The sequence below is a fragment of the Lepus europaeus genome, chromosome 10, assembly GCF_033115175.1.
Source record: "Lepus europaeus isolate LE1 chromosome 10, mLepTim1.pri, whole genome shotgun sequence".
In the NCBI taxonomy this organism is placed as follows: domain Eukaryota; kingdom Metazoa; phylum Chordata; class Mammalia; order Lagomorpha; family Leporidae; genus Lepus; species Lepus europaeus.
In genome coordinates this window covers 62217827-62244811 of record NC_084836.1, presented here as the reverse complement: position 1 = coordinate 62244811, position 26985 = coordinate 62217827, and the positions used below count along the sequence as shown (strand labels likewise).

At 46.8% G+C, this 26985-nt stretch overlaps 1 protein-coding gene across 1 annotated transcript in view; it reads right to left on the bottom strand.

Moving 5' to 3' along the window:
* Window positions 1-576: 576 nt before the first annotated feature.
* LRIG3 (leucine rich repeats and immunoglobulin like domains 3) overlaps window positions 577-26985 on the bottom strand; it is a 48920-nt gene continuing 22511 nt past the window's right edge. The window contains exons 4-19 of the mRNA XM_062203324.1: window positions 20874-21005; window positions 20204-20347; window positions 19187-19330; window positions 18394-18537; window positions 17844-17987; window positions 16575-16655; window positions 15674-15745; window positions 12603-12674; window positions 11928-12091; window positions 9670-9990; window positions 8290-8571; window positions 6761-7213; window positions 5879-6037; window positions 3838-3981; window positions 3465-3737; window positions 577-2152 (exon numbers count right to left, since the gene is read on the bottom strand). Coding sequence (XP_062059308.1) covers window positions 1908-2152; window positions 3465-3737; window positions 3838-3981; window positions 5879-6037; window positions 6761-7213; window positions 8290-8571; window positions 9670-9990; window positions 11928-12091; window positions 12603-12674; window positions 15674-15745; window positions 16575-16655; window positions 17844-17987; window positions 18394-18537; window positions 19187-19330; window positions 20204-20347; window positions 20874-21005 — 2974 coding nt within the window. The 3' untranslated portion in view covers window positions 577-1907. The remainder of the gene's footprint in view (window positions 2153-3464; window positions 3738-3837; window positions 3982-5878; window positions 6038-6760; window positions 7214-8289; window positions 8572-9669; window positions 9991-11927; window positions 12092-12602; window positions 12675-15673; window positions 15746-16574; window positions 16656-17843; window positions 17988-18393; window positions 18538-19186; window positions 19331-20203; window positions 20348-20873; window positions 21006-26985) is intronic.

Sequence of the window (26985 nt, the reverse complement as noted above, 5' to 3'; positions counted from 1 at the left end):
CCACAGTTAAACCACACACAGCTATATAAGCTTTTCCTGCAAATGTCAAAGAGAAATTAAGTTCCTCTTTCTCCAATTACATCTAATGTACAAGTTTCAACACCAAAGCAGAGTAAAGGAATACAATCATATCAATGCACAGTGACTCTAATTTCTGAATTTCAGATGTTAATGATTTAAACCTTTGTGCTTCAGTCTGGAAAAACTAAATCCTTTTAAAGAAGTTCATAATCATCGAAAGAGCCCCAATCGATGTTTGCATCACATCTGGCAATAATGAAGACAAATTAACAATGAGATTTTGAAAACCTGGCAATATGATAAAGCCAAAGCATATGAAACTACTTCTCCGTACTAAAGTCACCGGTGGTCCCAGGAAGGATTGAATTCCTATCTTGGATTCTGGCATCGAAATTAAAGGAGGGAAACCTTATTGCAGTCTGGGTCCCAGGCTCCTGGTTCACAAACAGCAAAGGTCTAAACTCACTGGGCAGGAAAACTTTATCCCCAACACATCCTGGGAAGAATCTGCTTTTCTTATAGTTGCTTTCCATTTAGCTAAAGAAGTGACAATGGCACAAAGTCACAGCTTCAGGGCATTTATTAACTCCTTTCATGTTATCCAACTTACCTTGGGCACGAGAGTTTTTCTTTACACTACACATATGAACACCAGAATTATTAAGCCTAAAAATTTGTTCCCATACAATTAAACTCTCACCTGGTTTTGAAAATATGATTACAATCATTTCTGTCTATGTTAGCGCCAGTTATATAATGACATTTTCATCCAATACTATTTAAAAGAAAATTTTAGGCAGTTTTATGTGCTTAAGTAATGGATTCCATACTTAACTTTTTAACAAGTAGAGCTGTGATGACCAAAGTAGGAAAGTATTTTGTTAACTCTTAAATAATGTTGCAGAAGAGCACAGAAGTATCATTTTCATACAAGCTACTCATCCAGCAAAAAATCAGCAAGAATGGAAATAAACCCACCAGCATTCCATTACAACCTGGGACAGTGGATGAAAATCTACCTCGCTACAGCCACATTAGCTCTAGACGTGCGAAATAAATAACAAAAGGGATGGCAAATACGGCACTCTTTGGGCAAGCAGAAGACATCAGGCCACATAAGGCACTGCTAAAATTTAGGAGACATGCACTGAGCAGTGACCTAAGCACTGGTTTTTACACTATACCACACCAGACTGCAGAAACACACCTTTTCCTGTTGGTGGTATTAGGAACAAACTCACATGCCCCCAGTTTTCGTTTACATACTTCTCATTTACAATGTGCTTGCACACATACCAACCTGATAGGAATCTGTATTACAATTCTGAGAGGTAAGCAACATGGTCATTTCTGCTCCTCCCTTAATGAGCTAAGTACAGTTTTCACCAATGTGAGATATAATACTGTGAGGTAATTAAGCCAACAAACATGTTGAAAACAATATTGTTATTGTATAAATGGGCTCAGCGTTGACATGACACATTTTATTAAATGTAAATGTGCAAAATAAGATGAAGTGACCTCTATCCAAAAAAGATACAAGACAGTTATTATTTAAAATGCTTTAGTACTCACTTTCAATAAAAAGAAATCTGGCATTATAAAAATACATAAAATAGTCATGGATTTATACCATTAATTTACATAAGATACTTTTTTTTTGGCATAAAACAAAGTTATAAAATAGTTTAAAGGGGTATTTTTATATGAAAGTTACTTCCAGTATAAAATTTTTATAACTTTTTGTAATTTTGGTTCATCTGTATAAATAAGGCATTTTGTCCTTTTAAAATTCATAGCTCCATTTAAAAACATAGGATTCTCTCTCTTTTAAATAAAGTCCACTTGAGGTAGTACGTTAGAATTTTCCCTTGGTCCCATTCAGTCTATGTGTCCAGGTCGTAAGACTGACAATTTGGAGTCCTACTGATTTCTATGGTCTGTTTATAGGAACATGTGTGATTTTCTTCGTGAAAATCTGTCCTTTCTCTCTCTTCCTCCTCTGACTCAGAGTCCAGGTCTGGGGAAGATGGAGGTTTCAAGTGAAAGGCTCTGGGCTGGCCATCTGGCGTCTGTCCAGAGCCTGCGAAGGCGTCTAGGTGAGGTCTCCTCAGAGGTTTTCCAAACGTACCTGTAAGAAAAGAAAGCTCCCTTGAGCACACAGGTCCTTCTGCCACCACACGTCAACAGAACTCATTACGAACCTCGAGGCACCTGAGCCACGAACACGCAGGGGTTGTTTTTGCAAGTGCACACCCACGATGTATCTGGATGTCTGTGTGAGGACAGAACACACACAGTGCCCGCATACCCGCATGGACAGAACACACACACGGTGCCTGCATACCCCTGCGTGGACAGAACACGCACACAGTGCCTGCGTACCCTGCGTGGACAGGCTGATCACCATACTGAGGGCAGGGTGTGCATGCTCCCTCTTATTTACAGCCATGAAACAAACGCATCGAATCTCTACCACTTCTCACGGCCTAAAGTAGCATAAATCATTGCACAAGGAAGTTGCCCAAATCTTAGCTTCAGTTCGCAAGGGCTCGTAACTCTTCCAGGAGTGCATCTGCAGCGTAACAAAAAGGGAACTGTGCCTGAACCCAGAAAAATGTCTATCAAAATAATCCTTTCTTACTCAACTGTGGCAAACTCTTATTCAATCCCTATCTTCATTCCATAAAATTCATTACATTCATTTTCTCAAAAAGGAATAGGCAAAATACAGAATTTCTTAAAAGCTGGGTAGAATGTTTTAAAATTCTACTTCGCTTAATTTGGGGAAAAAAATTAAAAAAAAATAAAATAAAATAAAATAAAATAAAACAAAGCAGGGCAGGGTGCGGCTCCTTGTCCCATATTGCTCCATTCGGCAAAGAGCGGATCTGTGTTCTTCCGTCCGCTGTTCCCACCCCAGACCCGCACGTCCACTGTGGGCTCAAGGCTGCGGCTACCTCCTTCTGCCAGAGGTGGCCGCGCTGGTCTGAGTGGCAGCTGCTGCAAGGTAGGATGCTGCTCTCCACCCTGCTTCTGCGGGTTCAGCTAGCAGCCGGCAGACACGGCAAACCACAGTCACGCCGAGCACACGGCCCCACCCCGAAGGCTGCTGGAGCCCAAAACCACTTTTTCCACATGGCTGATGAGCTGAGCTCCTAAGCCACTCCCCGAGCTCTGGTCTTCCAGACGATGCCACCCACAGCGTTACCCAGAAAACTCCTAAGGGTGATCTTAGACACAGATTAAATACATAATCAAGAAAAATCCCCACGTCTGCCTTTGCACTTAGAAATACTTAAACTAGCTATTTAAAAAAAAAAAAAAAGAAGAAGACGACGACTCCGTTGTCACCCATGTGACACTCACAGAGCACCGCTCTCCCACACACAGCCTGGAGTAGGGGCCCCGAACCAAGGCACCTGGGGATCTAATCAACTTACCCATGAAACAACTACTTGGAGTAATGGCTGCCGGCTCTGTGCTGGTGCTGAACTCTAGAGAGGACTTGTTTAGGCACGCGGTTTTCATGCCGGGGCCCTCATTCTGAGCGTAGCTGGAGTGGATCAGTGTCCTCACGTTGGGGGGCCACCCCATGGCACTGCAGCTCCGCTCGCAGGAATCCTCCGCGGGGTGAGGACCAGGGTGGCACTCCTTCTTGACGTAACTGGGCTCACAGTGGTCCAGCAAAGCTGCTCTCGGGTCAGGACTGCAGCCTGTTTAATTGGGGAATGACATCAGAGGCAGACACAGTTAGTGCTTCTAGGAGTCTCCCTGGGCAACAGAACGGGCCCTACAGGTGAGAAAATCACATACCAGCATGGTAGGCTTCCAGCGGCTCGGAGCTGTACCCACTCCCCTTCAAATACACAGGGCCGGGGGACCCCACGAAGGGACAAAGCAGCGGATCCGTGGCAGCTTCCACCTCGGCTTCACTGCTGTTGTCAACGTGGCAGTTCCCTGGACAACAAGAAACCTGTGTCACCGCACCTGCACCAGTTTTATTCAAGAGCCGTTCAACATTCTAAGGTTGCGTGCACTTTCTCTACTTCTATATGAAGTCCAGCTGAAGAAAAACTGCAGGATTGACAGCACGTCTAAAATTTCTGTTGGCGTATGCATTAGTAATTGCATCCACCTGTGACAGCTCCCTCCGAGGGCCTTGATGGACCCCTGTGCTAGGTGTGTCCCCCTTGTTCCTTTGCCCTAGCTGGTTTGCAAGGGATAGTGATTAGGGTGTGTGTGGATCCTGGGGTCAAAGCAGCCATGGTCTGAACCACATCCCATCAGTACTGCCCCCTTCCTACAGGTCACAGAAGACCAGAACCAGGATTGGGTGTTTGACAATGACCTCTAAATCGCATCACAGAGAAATGATAGGCCAGTCAGGAGCGGACACAGCAGTCTGAGGCTAAGTAACATCATCAAGATCAGCGTTGTGGGGGCCGGCGCTGTGGCATAGCAGGTAAAGCTACCACCTGTGGTGCTGGCATCCCATATGGGTGCCAGTTTGAGTCCTGGCTGCTCCACTTCCAATCCAGCTCTCTGCTATGGCCTGGGAAAGCAGTGGAAGATGGTCCAAGTCCTTGTGCCCCTGCACCCACATGGGAGACCTGGAAGAAGCTTCAGATCAGCCCAGCTCTGGCTGCTGCGGCCATTTAGGGAGTGAACCAGTGGATGGAAGACTTTCTCTCTCTCTCTCTCTCTCTCTCTCTCTCTCCCTCCCTCCCTCCCTCTCCCTCTCTCCCTCTCTGCCTTTGCCTCTTGGTAACACTGTATTTCAAATAAATAAATAAATCTTAAAAACATATAACCGAGGTGTCACGACAGGCCGTGGGCCTGGGAAGCAGACACGGGGCAGTCCGAGGTGAGGGGCAGTCCAAGGTGAAGGGCAGTCTGAGGTGAGGGGCAGTCCGAGGGAGAAGCAGCCCTGCAGAACATATCACCAATGCTCCGCCAGGAGACCCACCTAGGGTCCAGTCTGTGCCACCTGGGACCCACGGGCCTTGCACTGATGTCGGCTCAGTCGACCACCGACCCCATTATATTCCAATGAGCCAGAGTACCTGCTCTTCGCCACCAAACAGGTCTCTAGAAGACTCCCTTGCGCACTCAGCTCTTCTTCTAACCCGATGCCCCATCACTGCCTTGCCAGGCACTTCGTACGTTTTTAAAAATTGTTTGTCTCACCACTGACTAAACTGTGAAACTGAAAACAACTTCCCTCCCAACGACCGAGTCTGGCACAGACAAACACTCAATAAACAAACACCTGTGGGAAAAGAGGGCAAAATGTTTGAAAACAACGTCAACAGCTTCCACTTACTGTGTCCCTAACGTGCGCCAAGCGCTGTGGAGTTCTCCATTCTCTGGATTTCCACAGCCACTCGCGGGAAGGCACTAACTGCCCCGCAGCACCCAGGCGCGAGGGCTTGAAGCAAGCCTGGCTCCTGCCTCACGCTGCCTCCGTCTCTCTTCCCAAAGGCACACAGCATCCAAGGAACAGTCAACCTCTAACACAATGACTTCAACTCATTTCTATTTTAATGTTTAAGGAAGGCCATTCAGGGCCCCCAAACACTTGCAAATGTAAAGGAAATATTACATTGCATAGAAAAATTAAAACTTCTTCATCCACCTGTCTTCTTTTATTACCAGAAACAAAGACACCCCCCCACCCCCCCCACCCCCCCCACCCGGCATGAGAAGGATACAGCACCGTTAATTTCAGCCTTGCTAATGATCTTGGGCCAGGTCCTGACACCTGGGCCTGTGTATCTGTTTCTCGTGAAGATGAGTTTTAGATCTGAGCCCTCTCCCACAGGACTTCAAAACAACGACAGCGCCAAACACTCACCATTACTATCGTGCTGCGGCAAGAAAAACCCGCCACCGGAGGTCGTGACGAACTGGTGGTGGCTGCCACTCTCGGAGGAGACGTAGCCATCCTGTCTGTCGGCTAAGGTCCCCTGGGACGACAGATAACTGGGGATATCTGCAGGCAGGTTGGTCTCATCTGTAAGCACACAACAGCACGCTATTGACGAGAACAATCGGAATCATCCCAGAGGCTTCCTGGAGGAGCCGCCCCAGCTGCTTCCATCCCTGCACGTGGCCAACAAGGGCAGATCGGCTCCCGGCAAAACCAGCTTTGTCTGTCACACCCAGGAGAGGCAAACGGGGGCTGTGGTGCTCTGGGCAGCCTGAGCTGCTTTGGCTACTCAATCACGCGCTGGACGCACCTCCCAAATTTCAAAACTGACACAAGCTTGAAAAGATAAAGGCTTGGGAATTCTCAGGGCATCCTATCTAGGCTCTCGAATTTGGCTTAATTTCTGCCATGTGCGCAGCTTCCCTGAGTTTGTTCACACGCAGGGAGCTTTAAGCTCGGAAAGAAAGCAAACTGGCCACGTAGTTTCTGAAGCTCCTGGTATTACTCAAGTCTCAAACCCCTTCCCTACTAATAACTAAAATCCCTACCAAGACGCACACACTGACAAAACGAGTAACGGCCTCAGAGCGGAAACCTCGCGACTGCGTGTCTGGGTCTCCGAGACCAGACTATTTTACGCTGTGATTTAGAGTCTACCTCGCGGCCACAGGACGTTGTGATGAGCTTTAACAGAAGGTATGATTTCTACACACCAGCCTTCCTGCAGGCCACAGTGTTATGCTTAGCTAACACACAGTCACCCTCCTGGTTATAAGCACACGCGGCGCCGGGCGCCTGCTCGCCCACCTGTGTTGGTGATGCTGCAGTCCTCGTTCCTCCGCCTCGTGTGGTAGATGATGATCACCCACACGAGCGACGTGCCCACCACGCAGCAAACCACCGCGATGATCACCACGCCCACGGTGGCCCAGCCGTCGTCGGCCAGCGCCGGGGCGGTCATCTGCGGGGAGTCGCAGGTGGGAGTGGGGATCACGCTGAGGCGCACGTGGCCCCTCTCCGTGCCAAGGGTGTTGGACATTTCGCACGTGTACTTCCCGGCGTCGCTGACGTCCGAGTCCACGATAATCAGCAGCTGATTGCCTGCCGCGAAAAAGTGCCTTTCGGTCACCACCAAGGGGCTGTCGTCTTTGGTCCAGTTGAGCTTCGGGGGAGGGCTGCCGCCGGCGATGCACTGCAGGACGGCCGTTTCGCCCTTGGTGACCGTCCGGTCTAACAGGGGCCGCAGGAAGGAGGGTGTTTCTGAAAGCACAAGATGATTTGCATTTCCTAAGTGCAACTCGGTCTCCATTATCTCTCATGTCCAACGTGTTCCTGCAACATCTGACGCCCACCCGTGCCTGGACTCGTGCGCTAAGACTCCGAACGTGAACAATACTTGCGCATTTGGGATTTCATTACTCTGCTGTCATTTGCTCGTTACAGAAGTCAAGGATCATACTGACTACTGTTTGTCTTTATCTCCACCTCCCTTACTCTTGCCAAGGCTGGGAAATTGATGGTGGTGGGGCAGAAACATTTCAAAGACATTTTTATTAATCTATAAGAAGTAATCGCAGGCGTAAGAATGTGTTGATGGGTGGAGGAGGGGGAAGTCAGAGGGAAACTTCCTAGTGCCTGGCAGTCACAGATAAAAGCCTGAAAAGGATTTATTTGGACTCTTTGGATCTTGATCAATGTGTTCACAGTTTTAGAAAGCATTTGGTTAGGTGCAAGATTTGTGAAGGGGAGGTGAGGGGAGGGGTGGAGGGGGAGGTGAGGGGAAGGGTGGAGAGGGGAGGGGAGAGGAGGGCAGGGGAGAGGAAAGGAGGGGAGAGGAAAGGGGGAGAGGAAAGGAGGGGAGAGGAAACGGGGAGAGGAAAGGAGGGGAGAGGAAAGGAGGGGAGGGGAGAGGGGAGGGGAGGAGGGGAGGAGAGGAGGGGAGAGGGGAGGAGGGGAGGGGAGGGGAGAAGGGAGAGGAGGGGAGGGAGGGAAGGGAGAGGAGAGCAGAATCCCGAGTTCCAGAGCAGTATGGTAGAATATTGGTGCTTCCCAGTCTGTTTCCTTATCACTTCCTTTACACTGTTAGGACTGTGGAGGCTGTGTGAGGTGCACAGCAGAGTTCTCCCTGGCAACAAGGGGCAGCATGGAAGCTTTCTCACTCCCCTCTCCTGGGAACACAGAGGGCACACGCATGCCGCGGGCTGCAGACTCGAGGCTGCGAGGCGGCCTGCGCCCTCGAAGCTGCCCGCGGGCCATTTGCTCTTTCCTCGGAAAGCTCCGGCCGCGCCCCGTGGGTTTTCACCTCTCAGCCTCACCGCCCCGGGCCTGCCGCTCACCTAGGACGGTCAGCGTTGCGTTGGCGGAAATGCTGCCTGCGCTGTTCTGGGCCGTGCAGCTGTACACCCCGATGTCCTCGATCTTCACGTCCACGATGAAGAACACGTCGTCCTCGGGCATCACGTGCATGCGCCTCTCCCTCGCCGCAGGGAAGTCCGTGCCCCCGTCCTTTTGCCAAGCGATCTGCGGGGCCGGGTGCCCCACGGCGGCGCACTCCAGCCGGGCCATGGCCCCGGCGCGGATGGTGAGGTCCATGGGGGTCTTGGTGAAGGAGGGGAGCACTAAAACCAGAGAAACAGCGCAGGCGCAGGCCTGAGTGCGTGGGCCCGCCAAGGACTCCCAGCACTCCCATCCATGTCCCCGACGCTGTCAAGGCAGGGGGGCTTCCAATTTTAAGACGAGGAAAGGAGAGATTGAGAAACTCGCTCAGGGTTACACAGGCAGCCAGCTGATGGAGCCAGTGCGAAACACCGGCCACCGACCCCGGGACTGAAGGTTCTTCTGCTGCGCCCTGGCCACTGTTCAGCTTCCTCCACAATTAACAGTGAGACAGTGGCCAAAGCAATTCATCTCTTCGTCCCCTACCACTCACCGCCCCCACCACTTATTTTTTTTTTTTAAGTCTCTTCTAGAAGGCTGAACATTCTACGGCCTGTGATAGGAATTCCATCCTGAGACTCAAACTCCAGGCTGTTCTGTGTGGCGCAGCCTCCGCAACCACTGGTTGAACTGGATGTGTAACTGAATCAAATCCAAAAGCTTCTGCCACAGCAGACGCAGAGTGTTAAGTGATAAAGCGGCAAACTGTAAAACTGCATGCCTGCCACGCCAGGCAATCGATAACACGCTATTAGGACTGGGGTGCTAACATTTATTGTATCCCCTGAGCACTGTCCGTATCCAAGCCATCTGCGAGTCCTCTACACCAATGATTTATTTAAAGCGCATAATACCTCCAGGAGGTAGGCAGTGCCATCCCTAAGGGAAAGATGGGGAAACGGAGGCACGGAGGCGTTGAGTAACTTGCGCAGGATCACACGGGTACAAGAGCAGTGCTAGGATTCACACTAGGACCTCTGAGTTAGAGGCGGTGTGCCTTCATGTCAGACCCTGCGACCTCCTCCGTCCGCCTGGTGCGCTGTGAACTCCCAAGGAATAAAACCACGGAGGGTTTCTCTCTACGTGCCCCAGCCGCCTTCAGCCACGCTAATTACTGACTTAGATCAAAATAATCAAGAGTCTTCATGCCGTGGACCAAGAGGCAGACAAAGGGAGGGTCTGGCGGGGAACTGTGCGAGCAAAAGACAGGGTGAGGAATGGGAGAGAGAGAAACTTGGTGCCCTCACAGAGCTGTGTTGCAAAGGAAAGCGACCACGTACTGTTGACGGTGAGCTTGGCTTTGACGGAGTAGGACGAGCCGAAGTGGTTGGAGATGACGCACTGGTATTTCCCTTCACTGGCAAACTCCACGTTCCGCAGGCGGAGGATGGTGGTGTACTCCATCACCTCGCCACCTTGGGCCCGCAGGTGGGCGTAATTTTCCATCTCAGCGTCGTGCAGCAGCTCGTTGTCTTTTTTCCAAGCAAAAGTCATGGGGGAGTCGCTGCTGCTGGCAGCGGAGCAGATGAAACTCAAATTGGAGCCCTTTATTGCCGCCTGAGTTTCTGGCTGAACGGTGATCTGCGGCTTGGGGAAATCGTCTGTGCACGATGGAGAGGAGGAAACAGAGCAACGTGACGAAGGTTCGAGAGTCCCAGAGCTACCCCACTCGGAACACCGGGACATGCGAAACACAGCAACTAGGGTTTTACCCTGCGTGGATGTCTTATGGATAGACCAGCAGCCCCAGGGTGGAAGTGACAGCCTGGGAGATGGTTATAAAGCAATGCCTTCATTTCAAGTAGAGACAGACCTAGCTATCAATCATTAGTACCCGAGAGGAGACTGTGGCTTTGGGATGATCAGAAAACCCATGGTGTATTCCAGACCCCCCTGTGCTCCACATGCCAGGCTCCGGGGTCATCGCTGAATGCTACAGTCAGGAGCTACAATTCTCCCCACGTTCTCCACAAATACGGAGCAGGAGAATTCAGAAACCAAACATCCATCGCGATCATCAGTATCTCTAAAGACAGCAATTAGCATCCCATTTACCAAAAACAGAAGCAATAGTAAAAAGCAGCAATTTAGGCAGGGCCAAAAGAAAAAAAATCCTGTTGCAAATGAAAAGGCATCTCCAAAACTAACTGTGAGGTGCTGGCTCTGCCTGGAGTTTGGAGCTGCCAATCAATCACGGTGCTGTGCTACACTGTCAAGGCTACATTATAATTAGAGCTAAGCGACTCTTTCATTCCACGCTGTTATTTTTAGTTCTGGTACGCCTGCGGAAAAGTTACCTTTTTGAACTTCAGCTTCTCAGAGATAGTCTAAACCCAAACGGAAACATCTCAGATTTACCAACAGGTATTACTTGGGCCTTCTGAAACAAAATGTTTAGGTGTGTGACTGGGATAGGGGGCGTGCTCTGATAACTCCAATGTTGCTCATTTTCCACGCTTGAGCCTGCGTGCTGGAAGCCAAGATGGCTTCTTCCGTCTGGTTCGTCTGAAATTCCCATTGGATAAAATCAATGATCAGATTCACAATGAAGGGAGTGGAGAAACCAAGGATGTTCTATGGATGTCGCCAGTGGTGGGGAGCTCATATTATGAGAACAGATCACTGTGCAGGAAGAACCATGGGAAAGGAGCAGCTCAGGCCCTTCCAGCAGCAATGCCAAAAGCTTATTCGGATCCAAAAGCTACAGCAGAGGTTTCATTTCCAGAAACCGTTGGCACTGTTAAATACTGCAACCTAAAAAAATATAATGTAGGCAAAGCAATTTTAAGTAAATTTTAAAATGCCAACATAAAATAAGGTTGCGTAACATTTTAATACCGCTTAAATTTAAGTGGATTTTGATTTCAAGTGTGATACTAACACATTCTTTAAAAAGTCAGCCAATAATAAATAGCAGTATAATGTAGCAGGCAGAAGACAGTACCAGAGATTGTGAAAAGATGTTTTTAAATCCAGATCTACTACTAACTAGGGATGTGAACTTCAGTAAGCAGGTTTCCAATGCTGAGACTCCAGGATGTGAAGACAGAGGACCTCAAAAAAAAAAACTTGCAATAAATTCCCACTTTCTATTACAACGCTTTGCCCACAGAGAGCTAATTTTTTTGCAGCCCATAAATTAGCTAGTAAGTTTGTCTTTCACACATGCCTCCAACGAGCCCCAGAGTTGGAAAGAGCAGATAACAGAGGCCCCACTTCATGGAGCCAGACAGACACAAAGACTTAGGGGATGTAAACCAAGTAGAGAGCCTGGGACTGCCCTGCAATTCTCCCGAGCTCCAATTTCATTCTCTTTCCTCCCAGCCACTCTGATGCCAAAACAAAGGCGAAGGAATTTTCGAAAAATGCTTTCCCATCTGCCAAATTAAAATAATCAGCAAAGTATAGCTCCATTTTCGTCCACCTCAGCACAAACGCACGCTGTCCTCGGCGAACCGAAAATCTGTGCAAAGTCCTCTTTGGACGCAGGGGAGTCAGAGAAGAAGGCCTCCAAGGCAAGAGCGCTACTGATACTCACCACACACAAAGCCGTCTGGGCTGACGGCAAAAATGCTTCTCCCTTTCAGCAGCTGAGGATGGGCACAACTGGCGCTGACGAAGCTCTGGAAGTGGTTCTCTGCCACCCACTGCGGGAGCCACTTCAGCTGGCAATCACACAACAGGCTGGATGTATTCAAATGCCTGCGGAGAGTCATTACCTTCAATTCGCCGTGCACGCGACGCAGAGTTCTACAAGTCAACTGAACTTAAGTAAATATTAACAAAGCAATGAATCTGGAAACCAAGGACACACAACCCACGTCAGAAACATTCCTTCGTCCGTCTGAAAGTGCGAGAGCTGTACCTGGCGTGGTTTTGTTGTTCTCCTCACTGTCCCACCGAGACAGAAAGGTTGATGGGTTCGAAATTCTTTCCTACTGAAAAGCTGCTACCAAGTTTAGGCTCTATACTATATTTGGTCCCACAGATTTAAGTTGGGAATTCAGAACACAAAGACAAAGAAATTCCTCATTTTAACAGAGGGAACAAATCACCAACTTCTTTTGTTTTCTGGTATAAAATTTAAGTAGTGCCAAAAAAGCGCCAGACGCGTTTTGCAGGCACAAAAGCTAGGATGAGACATCACGGGACAGTCTCCCCCCCGCCCCCCATGCTTTATATGAAGTTCTTGGAAGGAGAAGAAAAAGCTTACAGTTGCTGGAGTTTCTTCATTTGTGAAAAGGCATTGCCTTGTAAAGACATTATTGCATTGTCACTCAGGTCTCTGCAAAGCAACCAAATCAAACCAATCAGAGCCAAGCACAGTCAGTGTGTATCCCTGGGCTAAGCATACTCTATGTGCTGTGATGCACGCGTCGGACAACTCTGGAAGAACTCCTTACAAGGCCCAGGCTGGGGAATGAGGCTATTTGTATCAGAGAGGGACTCTGTCATGGTGGACATGATGGACTTCAGGTCAGTTGTCTCATGTGAGCCCAAGCTGTTCTGCTGTGTTATTGTATTTCCCCATATTCAAATTACTAAATTTTAAAGACACAAATAAAATTCCACGTGATTATGCCTTTAGAAAAAACACCATTTAGAGAACACTATGATATACCCTCTGTTTGGTGTTTTCTATATACTACTGCATTCATTCCTAGAGCAACTGAAGAGGGTCTTACCACCTCGCTCAGCATGAAGGCAGAAAGATAAGAGTTGAACCAATTATTTCCAGTTCCAAAACCTGTGCTTTTATAACCACTGGTCTAATTCTGCCCCACACACAGCTCACTAATATAAAGGCAGTAAGATGTTCAGACAAGATGTACTCGTTAAAGCAAACAAACACTTCAGCCAGGACATTCATAAAATGAGAGGATATTCAGGGCCGATTTTATTTTTAACTAGTATTTACAAGTAGCTTGAATTCAAGTATTCTCCACAATGATTACTACTCTGTTTTTCTTTACAGGGGTCAGAGTGTACCAAAGGGGTTCTGAGTGAGACAAGTGGCAACAGAAGACAAAGAAGGAAGGTGCCAGACCTGGGAGGGGAGGAGGCTGGGAAAGCAGAGGGAGGTTCAAGAAAACTGCACCAGAGGTTAATACTCCTCTGATCCACTAATTCCACTTTCCCAGAAATGGAATGGGACTCATGACAAACCCTTCTGGCTAGTTTTCCTTTGAAAATAATCTCTCTCAGAAGTACAGCAAGACTGGCCCTCCCTTCCCTAGCCCAGCTTTGCACAATCATTTCATTGCAATCTGAACTACTGCACCGTCAGTATGGCTGGCAGTCAAAGTCTCTCTTAGACCAACTGGGAGTCAGAAGACGACAATAAAGTGCTTGAGAGATAACAGCAATCTTCACTGCACAAACACATACAAAAACTGAAATGTGGATTTTTTTTTTCCTTAATCTGACAGACACAAAAGAGAGACAAGGAGAGGTTGCTCCCACTGAATCACTCTCCCTCAACGCTCACAACAGCTAGGGCTGGATCAGACACAAGCAGCAATCTGGAACTCAATCTGGGTCTCCCACGTGGGTGGGTGGCAGGGACCCAAGGATCTGAGCCATCACCCGCAGCCTTCCCAAGGCAAGAATCTGGGGTTGGGAGTAGAGCCTAGACTTCAGCCCAAGACAAGTGGCATCTTAACTGCTACGCCAAATGTCCACCCCTCCAATGTTCATTTGAAATTATCACTTCCTTCACCCAAGTTAACAGATATTAAACTTTAGATTAGAAGCATTCCCTAAAGGAGCAGACATATCACACAATATATATTTCTACAAAACTTTACTATTCAAGCGTAAAACACATAGCCAAGGTTATAAGCACCTGGTTGGTTCAGTTAGTCAAGACATGGTGCTCCTGCAGGTTTTAACTGCTTTGAAAGTGAGCTAGCTTTCTTGTCCTACTGTCTAAAAATCCCTGGACCCCTAAATGTCACTTCAGAAATGGATGCCAGGCATTAGAGAAAGCGCATGCTGAAACTGTGCAGGCAAGAGCTAACATGACGCAGGGACACGGAGAAAGCAGAGGCTGCTCTGTTTAGAGTTCTGCTCTGCCAGTTCCTACTTGAGGGGTAACAAGCAGACAAGAAAGAAAACTAACAAGCAGGAAGATGGACTGTACAGTTGGTCATAAGACAACAGCAACAACACCACCATAAAAATGCTCTGGTTATGCTAGAATTCATACTACTGGGGCCAGAGCTGGAGTGAGACTGATTCTGGCTGTTCTACATCCCATCCCGCTCACTGTTAGTGCACCTGCAAGAGCAGAGGATGATGGCCCAAACAATTGGGCCCCTGCCCTGCAGACCAAGATAGAGTTCCAGGCTCCTGGCTTTGGCCTTACCCAGCCAAGGTCATTGAGGCTACGTAGGAAGCAAAGCAGCAGAAGGAAGATCTCATTCTCTGTCTCTTGCTGTCACTATGCCTTTCCAATACATAAAATAAACCATAAAAAGAAAAAACCCATACTACCTCATAATTTTTGTGCAATTTCAAAATTATTCTAAAATTTTAAAAAAGGTAAAGAGATAAACGTAATATGTCCCCCAAAACCCACTATGTCCAATGCTGCTCTTCTTATTTTTTAAAGATTTACTTATTTGAAAGGCAGAGTTACACAGAGAGCAAGAGGGATCTTCCACCTGCTGGTTCTCTCCCTAAATGGATGCAATGGCCAGGGGTGGCTCAGGCCAAAGCCAGGAGCCAGGAGCTTCTTCCAGGTCTCCCAATGGTTCAGATGCCACTTGGGAATCTTAACCATTTGAAGGGCCTTGCCTGAGTCAGCCTCCTGTTACAGCACACCCCGGAAGGCTCAGATGATGGCTCCAGCACTTCAGTCCCTGCTATCCAAGTGGGAGAGCAGGTTCAATTCCTGGCTCCTGGCTTCAGCCTGGCCCAGCTCTGGCTATTGCAGGTATCTGGGAAATGAACCAATGGATCTCTGTGTCTCTCAGTGATTCAAATAAAGTTTAAAAAAATTATTTTAAAAAGTAAAATCATGAAGATAAAAAAAGATGAGCTTATTTTGATGCCAAAAAAATTTCAAAACCTGTACTGCTTTTCTATAATACACTTGTTCCATGACCTTTTTAAAACCCCTCATGGGGTTAAGTAAGTAGACAGGTGGGCAAGTAAATATGCAAGTATCTGTTGTGGTGCTGGGCAAATGGCAACAAAATCACATTCTAAATGATCATCGTGACACAGGAACAGGTTACTATCTCAGACCACCCCTAGGGTAACTAAATTCCAGCCACTCACAGATGTTCCAGTGCATCCAAACCAGTGAAGGCTTTTTTGGTAATAGATCGAATCCGGTTTCCCTGGAGTATCCTGAAAAAAAAAAGTATATCCCATTGGAACAGTTAATAAAAAAGTCATTTTGGGGATAGAATTCAGGTTAAGAAGAATTGCTTTTTAAATGATTGGTGAATAATTCTATTTTCTTCAATTACACCTTGTAAAATGTATCCATACTATCTTTTTCAAAAATATACTTCTATATGGTTTTCAAAGCATTTAACAGAGTACTCAGCAAAAACAGGTACTCCAAAGGTACTCGGATGGTTAACACACTGTTTTTCAAAGTCTTTTTAGGAATATGCAAAAACATTTTCCTAATTAAAGGGCATCCGAACTCTAAGAAATGAAACTGATATCAGCAAAGGATATCTTCTTTCCCTCCTGTGTAGCTTCTTTCGTCAGCCTTAAATATACAGTGACCTATCTGCAGGACCCTCTGGTGGCCCAATATCAAATGATTTTTCACTTGGAAACCACTGCAGCATTTCCAGTGGATTCTGAGCCATAGAACAGCCCTGTGAACAGTGCCCAGTGGAGGGCTTCAAAACGTTGGAATTAGTTAAGTGCGTAACTTTATGATGACGATCCCCAACGTCAAGTAGTCAGGGCAATTCAAAACTCTCATCTAGATAGTAACGTTACACAAACCGAGGTGTTGAATAAAAGCCATCTTAGCAAGAGAAGGAAAGTGGGTTAACACAATCCTCAAAGAACAGCACTCATCTAGGGAGATGGTAAGGGGGTACCAACCAGATCAAGCTCCTGTTTCTACTAACGACAACTTCTGCAACTGACGCCACCTAAGACAAAACCTTTTAAGTCAAAGAGGGAGCCCAATCGCGAGGCCGCACACACTCACAGCCGCCGCAGTTTGTCGAGCCCAGAGAAAGCACCGTTCATGTCTTCAATGGTCCAGGAAATCTCGTTGTTCTTCAGATCCCTAATGTTTCGAGGCATTTGCGTTAGAGACAGGCTCAGAAATCTCAGACCCCCATGCTGGCAGCACATTGCTTGTAACGGGTGCCCCATCTTTCCCGCAGTGTCCCACGCCTTCCTCAACAACGGACAACTCTTATCTCTCCAGTATAGCTGTGACACCCTGGCCCTCCTTCCCTCAGTAACACCTGCAGTGTTTGCCCCAAATCAGCACAGCGGAATCTGGCCCTGTTAATTCCTCTATCAAGATGACTAAATTCTGCAAGACCTGAACAGTTTAAGAAAATGCATTAAAACCATGGTTCCAACCACACAAAGCAAGAATTCGCCAAAACATACATTATGTCTCTCAATTATGTAATGTTTCCAACAGCGAGCAGGGAACACATTTTTGACAGTGTGCAAGTTAAAAGCCCACTGCATGAGGCCGACACTGTGGCGTAGCAGGTAAAGCCGCCACCCGCAGTGCCAGCATCCCATATGGGCGCTGGTTCAAGCCCTGGCTGCCCCACTTCTGATCCAGCTCTCTGCTATGGCCTGGGAAAGCAGTAGAAGATGGCTCAAGTACTCAGGCCGTACTTGGGCCCCTGCACCCATGTGGGAGACCCAGAAGAAGTTCCTGGCTCCTGGCTTCAGATCAGTGCAGCCCTGGCCATTGCAGCCAGTTGGAGAGTGAACCAGCGGATGGAAGACCTCTCTCTCTGCTTCTGCCTTTCTGACACTGCCTTACAAATACATAAATCAATCTTTAAAAAAAAAAAAAAACAAAAAAGACCACTGCACAATGTTGAATTCACAACAGAGATTTTTCAGAGGTCAATGGGTGCAACACTCGGTTCTCTTTGGACAGACATCAGGTCGTGGATCTGACTGGTGTGATAAATGGGCATCTTCTCTGGATGCCTCTTGTAAGTCTTTTTTGCTTTGGGCTATGTCTAATCCATATTTTGTACAGAAAAATCAGTGGACTTAAAAGCGCTTTGCTCTTAAGCAGTTACCAACTTCCTGGTGATCCTGAGAAGACAATCTGTCATCACCCAAGCCGCCGGTCCATCAATGCGAAATGGGTCCATTTTCATTACGCTAAGCACTGCTCAAAGTGTGCACGCTTCCTTGACAACACAGGAAGTGGAAAATGGGCACACTGAGGAGCCAATCAGGTTCTTGCACCAAGAGCAAATGGGTAACTTACAAAGTCTTCAGACTGGAAAGCCCCCGGAAGGCGCAGTCCGCAATGTAGCTCAGTTTGTTGTTTCCGATGTGCAGTGTGTTCAGTAAGCCCAGGCCGAGGAAGCTTGAATCATCTAATCTTGATAAGTGATTGAAAGTTAGGTCTCTATAAAGAAAAAAAAAAAAAAAAAACACACAGCTTTTTTTTTTTCAATTCAACACAATGATTTGTTTTCCAAAAGACGGGTAATTAAATGTAACTACAATAATCCCTATTTGAAAATCCTGTCTTAACAGGACTCAAGTAAACACTATTTCTAACCTTGGTAATTAAACAAAAAAATACCTGCTTGTCATCTGAAAATAACCATCACTGCTGCTGCCAGTGAGCCACAGAGCTACACCGGCAGGGCTGGCTTCCCCTTCTCACAACAGATCCCAACCAGGGTCCATGGGGAAAAGGCTGTCACCTTGGCAACTTTGTTATGAAAATGTCACAGCCCAGTGGTGAGCAGCTCGTGCTCTGGCATGCGCCCTGCTCTCGAAGCTGGGGAGAATAAAAGGCGACTCACAGCTCACTGAGCTTCTGGCAGAACTCCCAGGCATCGGGGCTGATCCTGTTGATGGCGTTTTGGCTGAGATGTAGCTCCTGCAGCATCAGCAAGCCGTACAGCCAGCCTTTGGTGATCTCGGTTAGGTTGTTATGGTCCAGCTGCCTGCATTGACAGTAGGAATCAAAGACAGGATCAGAGTTTACCATCCAGTCTCTTCAAAGGGGACACAGAATGACAACCTACTCCATAGTGTTACTAGATACTCAAATTCTGTTATATGAAGACATAAGCAAAAAATGGTATAAATTCATTTTTTAATTTAATTTCTTTTTTTTTTTTTTTTTGTAAACTTGAGAGGCAGTAGGAGAGACAGAGACAGAAAGAGCTTCCATCCACTGGCTCATTCTGCAAATGTCCACAATGGCCAGAGTGGAAGCTGGGATCTCAATTCAGGCCTCCCAAGTACACAGCAGGAAACCAATAACCTGCACTGTCACTGCTGCCTGTCAGGGTCTCAATTAGCGGGAAGCTGGAGTCAGGAGCCAGAGCCAGGTATTGAACCCAGGGACTCTGATATGGGACACAGGCATTTGACCCACTAGGCCAAATGCCTGCTCCCTATATTCTTATAATGTATGTGTTTATAAGTTCTTCAATCACATGACCTGAGACAAAACTGAATACTAAATTATGAAAAGGTTGCAAATTATGAGATGTTAACATCAGATTTCAAACATGAGCTACAGAATATCCAGTGGGTATTCTACAATAACATAACCGGAGTGGAGATTTCTTGATAACCCACACTTACAAGATTTCCATGTTGCTCAGCCCCCAAAATGCTCCATCCATAAGTCTGGTTACTCCGTTTCTTTGCATCTTGAGAGACTTCAGAGCACCAAGCCCTTGGAATGTGAGTCCATCTACGTTTTTAATCTTGTTTCGGTTCAGTTCACTGTAGTGGATATCAGAATTTAATAGTTATGTGTAAATGACAAGTTCTGGAGGTGGCAATAAAATGTGTCATTACTACAATTGTATTAAAGCCAGTGTTAAATTACACAGAGTCTTTAAAATTTATTCAATATTTTTATTGAGATAATTTCAATCTACTGAAATAATAAAAAATATAAAAGCTAGACTGCACTTTCCATTTCTGAACTGTTGTTCGATTAGTAGAGAGGAAAAACAAATCAGTATTTGTTTCTAAGTGATACAGGATGACAACTGAATGGTACATTAAAACATGAAGCCTCTTTAACAGCAGGAATGTCAAGTTTATCCTGTTCGATCTGCTTACAAAATTGGCTCCTGTCTTCCATGGTTCCTTTTAGGGTTAATGCCTTCTCTTTAAACAATAGTTCTCAAACTTGGTTGCACGCTGGAAGCATCTGGGGAGGTTTTAAAATTACTGAACCCTGGGTCTCACCCCAGAGATTTTAATATAATTGGCCTGGGGTGTGGTCCGGGCACTGGGGTTTTCAAAAGCTCCCCAAGTGTCTGTAACGTGCAGCCGACGTTGAAAACCACTGTAGCAGGAGCCAGATCACAGATCACTCCACTATTATTAACAAGACAGTTCTCTACGGCCACTTAGGCTCTCTGAGTCGTGGGTATCCGTTCGGAGTCCCCATGATTTCAGTGCCACAGTGGCATAATGTGTCTTGTCAGGCAGCCACGGTGTGAGAGGTGCTGCTAACAATTCAGACTCTTACAAAGCCAGCTCTCCAGGGAAAGGCAGCCACATTCTTGCTTTGAAACTCCATTTGCGAACTCCAAAGGTTTGGGGCAGGCGAGGAAGGGGAGTCTAAGAAGACACTTCACTTACAGGTGCTGCAGCTGGGGCAGTTTGAACATCTTAGGGGGGATAACGGAAATCCGGTTCCTGTTCAGTTTCAGCACCAGCAGTGTGTTGCCCAGATTGTCAAAACACCCGGGCTCCATCGATGTGACTCGGTTGCTATTGATAAACCTGTTGAAAATTTGAAGGTGAGTGTCTCTCTGATTTCTTTGGGAAGCTAAGGTACATGCAACTTCCATATTATAAACAATCTCCAGAGATCTTAACCATCAATGACACTTAAAAGAATTATTGCTTAGGTTCTTGTGGACAAATGTTGATTAAGATTCATACAAATATTGCTGGGGAAAAAGGGATAGGAATACTGGAAGGTTGCAAAAATGTATTATAGATATCTACCTACCTACTTTTATTAAACTTACCTATTAAAATATAGCAATGATTTAACTTTTATTTTTCTTAAAGAAGCTCTTTTCACAAACTGTCATTCTTCTAAAGAATGTCTAACTTTTTAATCCACACACATTAAGAATAAAATGAAGCTTACAGTTATGTGGGCTTACAGCAAATTTCATGTCAATAAGATTACAGGTTTTCACCAGCACAAAGATAGAATTAGTTTTATCTTACAAGTTTATTTTTCTTTCATTGTAACAATATTACAGCTTAAAACTTTGATAAAGAAAACATTACTTACAGATATTTGAGTTGTAGGGGTGGAAATGCAGTTTTAAGCTCTGAAATATTGTTGCTACTCAAGTCCAAAGTTTCAAGGGATTGAAATTGTTTCAGATGTTCAGGTAATACTTCAGCAATCCTGTTTCCAGCCCTGAATTAAAACATAACACAGAAAACAACAATCTGAAATGCAGAAAAATACTTTATTATCTATCCCTAACTTGCCCTTCAGAAATATAGAAAATTGATCTAAACAATACCTTTAGAAGTTAAAAAGCAATATCATGGTCACTTTCAATTATTCACTAAGTCATAAATCATATTATGATTTATGAAAAGTGGAGCCGGCTTTGTGGCATAGTGGGTTAACAGGTGCCGGTTCATGTTCCAGCTGCTCCACTTCTGACCCAGCTCCCCGCTAATGGCCTGGGAAAAACAGTGGAAGATGGCCTAAGTGTTTGGGTTCCTGCCACCCACGTGAGAGACCCGGATGAAGCTTCTGACTTTGGCCTGCCCCAGTGCTGACCATTGCAGACATCTAGGGGGTAATCCAGTGGACAGATGATCTGTCTGTCTCTCTCTGTAACTGACTTTCAAAATAAATAAGTCTTTAAAAGAAAAAAGAATACATGAAAGGCATTTCCCTGTAAATATGGGTTACCAGCAGCTGCTATATACCTAAAGATCATTATTTGGGCTGGTACTGTGGTGCTGTGGTGCAGTAGGCTAATCCTCCGCCTGAAGTGTGGGCATCCCATATGGGCCCAAGTTCTAGTCCCAGCTGCTTGCTCCTCTTCCAATCCAGCTCTTTGCTACGGGCTGGGAGAGCTGTGGAACATGGCCCAAGTCTTTGGGCCCCTGCACCCACGTGGGAGACCAGGAGGAAGCACCTGGCTCCTGGCCTCGGATCAGCCCAGCTCCAGTCATTGAGGCCATCTGGGGAGTGAACCAGCGGATGGAAGGCCTTGCTCTCTGTCTCTCCCTATCATTGTCTGTAACTCTACCTGTCAAATAAATAAATAAAATTTTTTAAAAAATAAAAGATAACTATTTGGTTTTTTTAGTGCTTTTAAAAATTGTATTATGATTATTTTAGTTGAGAGGTAAAAACACACAGAGAAAAAGAGAACACATGAGAGCAAGAAAGCTCCCCCTCACTGGTTCCCTCCCTAGATGCCTGCAATGGCCAGGACTCGGCTGGGGAAAGCTGCAGCTATAATCACAGATTTCCCACGCTGGTGGCACAGGACAAGAACCAGCGCCCATAAGGGATGCCGTTGCCATAGCTGGAGGCTTAGCCCACTATGCCACAGTGCCAGGCCCTGCTCCACTTCTGATCTAGCTCTCTGCTATGCTCTGGGAAAGCAGCAGAAGATGGCTGAAGTCCTTGGGCCTCTGTACCTGCGTGGGAGACCCAGAAGAAGCTCCTGGCTCCTGGCTTTGGATCGGTGCAGTTCCAGCCATTGTGGCCATTTGGGGATTGAACCAACGGAAGAAAGACCTTTCTCTCTGTCTCTACCTCTCTCTGAAACTCTTTCAAATCTTCACACACACACACACACACACACACACGCCAGTCTAAATAATCCCTCGGTGTAATTAGATTAAAATATTTTTACATGACCAGTCTTAACATCATGTGATGGCCAGTACAGCAGCCACTTGCCACATATGGCTCTTTAAATTAACTGTTAAAATTAGGTCCTTAGTCACAGAAGCTGTATTTCTTAAAGATTTCATTATTTATTTGAGAAGCAGAGTTACAGAGAGGGAGAGACAGAAAGAGATGGATCTTCCATCCACATGTTCACTCCACAAATGGCCACAACGGCCAGGACTCAGCAAGGCTGAAGCTAAGAGCCAAAAACTCTATCCGGGTCTCCCACATGGGTGATAGCGTCCCAAGTAGTTGGGTTATTTTCGGCAGCTTTCCCAGGCACATTAGCAGGGAGCTGGATCGGAAGCGGAGCAGCAGGGACTCGAACCAGCTATGGGATGCCAATGTTGCGGGCCGTGGCTTAACCTGCTGAGCCACAAGGCCAACCCCATACACTCTTAAAACTAGGAAAGCAGGGTTTCTTATCTAACAAGTCCAGGCATCCCCGAGATGTGTCACAGAGTAAGGCCAAGCTGATCTCAAAACAATCCTTGAAGGCTTGTTTCATAGAATACAGAGTCTGAGAGACTCCGGCAGTCCTTCTGAGATGGGGACGTGCTTCCACAGAGACTGAATGTGGGGTTTCAAAGTGATGCGGGAAGGCTCGCTGCACTGCCACTGTGCCAACACAAGGAAAGGCCCAGCCCACGGCCCCTGCCTACTCCGCTTGCACCTACCCCTACTACGTGAGAGGGGCCCTCCAGGGGTTGAAAGCCGACTTCCCTAACACTGGCAAACATCAGGTGCTGCTTCCTCCCTAAGGACAAGGGCAGGACACAGGGCAGTGTTTATTTTATACATAAGCAATAATAAACGACACAGCTTCCTAAATACTGTTGAAAACCCTCTCAACATGACTTTTAAGAACAGGGAGGGGTGTTTTAGCTTTAAAATCCAAGTCAAATCCTACACAAGGTAATAAGCATAAACATCGAATATTTTAAGAGCTGGATTCTGTGTGATGGTAAAGGGGAAAAAATAAGAAAGGATTAGCTTCCTGGGTACCAGTCCCGGATGTCAAGCCCTTCAGATTCCCATGAAGCCTTACAGCTTTTTGTTTAGAGTCAAGTCAGCCACGACCTCTGATTGTGGCCATTTCCCACATCTGGGTTTGCCAGCGCATGAACTCCTTGATCTAGTTGTGAGGTACAGAGTAGACCGAGTGAGACAATTAGTCAATTTCTAGGCCCGGAGATGGATTCAGTCCAACAGACAAGCCACAGGGCCTTAGGGTCAGGGTGTGTGGGTTAAACAAAACCACACGTTGGGGGACAAAACGTTTCTCTTAAGTACATAATCCAATTGTTTGCTTTAGCAGGATGTCCTCCCACCAGCATTGCAAGAGCCCTCCAGCGCCCGAGCCCCTCTCTCCAAGCCCCTCCCCTGTCCCTGGCCACGCTCTCCCTTCAAACTCAGCATCTGGTTTTGCCCCCCACCCTCCACCCCCATACTGTCTGGGGGCTAGCACAGCTACACTTACATTTAACAGCAACAAAAAAGAAAACACTCAGCTTTAGCAATAAATGGAGCAGAATCATTTTGGGGGGAGAAGGGGAGGGGAGAAGGAGACCCGCAGGTGTCTATCACATTGGTCAAATAAGGCTACAGGTTAGATAACAGACCATACAATCGCTGGTTTATATATTCGTTTGTTTATAAGGTAATTATGAACAAGGTATTAAAACTGCCAATTACTTGAGTGACGAATAAAATTTTCCTTGCAGTAAAAATATGCCCCAGCCAAAGCCAGCAATTTCCTGAGCTGCACACCTCCTAAATTGCAGTGTGAAAGTGCTCAGTTATAGATGGAGCCTGCACAGTGCCGTCTTTGTCAGCTCTGCTCCCTCGTACAAAAATCCCTTACAACTGCCAGGATAATAGCCCCTGTATCGCAAAAATTTAAATCTGTCCTAATGGAACTGAATTAAATCCAAATACCAGTTTCTTATTAACTCTCAGACCAACTGGCAAACAACCACCTGATAGGTACCCATTCAAAACAAAAAACAAACAAACAAAAAGGCCTGGCTTTCTATCATAAAAAAATAAAGAGAGAGCCCCAACCACACTGAAAAATCTAGATTAAACATCTCTATCATCTGAGACCCAAGAATCATCATATTTTATGCAGTGGGTCACCAACAGCCACTTCTGGAAGACAAAGATTTGTTTTCACTCCAGCTTTTTCTCCAAATATGGATAAATGCCCAAACTGATCAATACATTACAAAGCCTTGTAGTTAATATTTTTGGCAGGAAACGGGCAACACTTAAAGAGAAACAAAAATGGGCGAACACTTTTTTCCATTGCTTTAAGGTAATGAGGAAATGCCCCCTTCCCCAGTGTTCCCAAGCTCATGATATAGTACTCTACGTACTGTAAGGTGTTCCAGGCTCTCCATGCAAATCCCTACTGGAGGCCAGGAATATTCTGGTCTTCTATGTTGATAGTACAGGGAGTCCCTCAGTGGAATCATCACTGAGGTGAAGTATAATTAGTCCCTTGTGGACAGGCAGACTCGGGGGCTTGGTTGGTCAGGAACCAGGAAAAACAGGGGCCGCAGGTATTTCAGCCGTGGCTTCTCGGGTCTAGCCATGATGGTTTGATTTTGTTGCCACTTTCAGCTTTCAGCCAACTTTGAGAAATATGTTTAAAATGCAGAGGCCACCAGGGCTTACTATCGTTTTCATCTGCTGGTACGTGCTCCGAGGGCTGCAGCGAACAAGACGGATGTGGCCGTTGACCTCAGCAGGCTGAAAGTCCAGTGAGAACAGCAGGCAAGGGCAGAGGCCAACACTGAGATAAAGGCTAAGATAAGGACGGGAGAGAGGGCAGTGGGAGCAGAAAGAACAGGCTCCCAGGGTGGAGGGAGGGGGTAGGAGGTTGTCGAAACTTCTCACAAGGAGTGAAGACTAGGACGGACAAGGAGCCGACTGGGCAAGGGAGACGGGTGGCTGGCATCCCATGCAGAGGCAAAGACCCACAGCCACACTCAGGCAAGTGGGAGCAAAGCGAGACTTGTTGCCTCCGAGGAAACAGAACGTCTTGACGGCTGGATGATGGAGTTCAGGGTGGGAACGGGAGAAAGACAAAGCTCATGAGTGGGTGGCTGGAGAGGGCAAGCATGGAGGTATTTGGCCTTGATCTCAAGACCAGCCCTGGGGGAGGCCAGCGGCAACAAGAACACATGTATGTGTTAGCGTGGCTGCTGCCCTGGGGGTGGGGTGCCTCTAGGAGGCTCCCGATCGGATGAGGACAGCTGGTCTCTCCAGGCGCTGGCCCTGTGGGTAAAGCGACTCTTCTGGCTTCCAAGCACACAATGTGCCTCTCCCCTCCCCTAAAACTCAGGCTCATTCTAGCTCTGCAACCTTTGGCTGTGGGGACCCAGCTCCACCCTGCTGGAGCTCCCATTCACTCTGTCCATTAGCACTGTATCTCGCGTTTCGGACAGGGGAAGTCTGCTGGCGCTTGAGGTGCAGACCAGGGTCCCCTCTTGCTTAGGTATGAGATGGCCCTGATCCCCGTCATTCAGTACTGGCATTCCGACGTGTCTTAAGTCATTAGGAAGATGGAGAAGGTGGTAGTCTCATATACAAAACATGTGTTCGTTCGTTCTGACACTCTGAACCTAAAACTGAGCCCAATGAGAACAGTAAAATCCTAACCAACCAGGCCAGTGATATGGACCCGGGGCTTGGCTTTCTGACTCACGTAATCTCCAAAAAGCCTACAGGCCTCGGAAGAACCCTCATGCACTCTTCCGTGGCGTTAGTTTATTTCCAAAGTCTGGAAGGAGAGTCACTGAGTGGCATATTCTTTGTTAGTGAGAAACCTGAATATCAGGTTTGTTCACGCTGGAACTCCCGAACCAATCAACTGCAGCTTCTTGATGAATAAGAACAATCCGTCCACGGTTTCCACCGTCTCCTGACTATTGCACAAGATAACAGGCAGCTTAAGGCCCTGCAGAGGTGATGTGTAAAGACATGCTATCTTGGCTACTTACAGAAGGTATGTGCATTTGGCATTCTGCTTTTTCCAGAGGATGTGTGCACTGAAATCTACTGTGAAACCATTTTTAAAATATATTTTGAGTGCTTCTTAGAATGCATTACTCCACCCACATCCCCTAAGCCCAATCCACTGACTGCAATTCACAAGCCCATACAAACAACCATCAAGCAAGCATGTTAAAATGTATTGGCTGGTACAGTCGGCACAACCCCCAGGAAATACTGATTTCTATACATAACTGGCAATCAACCATCCTGGCACCGTATAGAAAGAAGTTACAAGTTGTTAAAGAAACACTTTAAAGGTCACTTATATTTCCAACAATAATCCTCAATCCTTGCCCCCCCCCCCTAAAAAAAAAGCTTCCTTGACAACTGCTTTGGCTAAAATAACTAACACCTCATAATACCAGGTTTCTTTTAACCGAGAGATTTGGCAAGCAAAGACCCTCTCCCATGC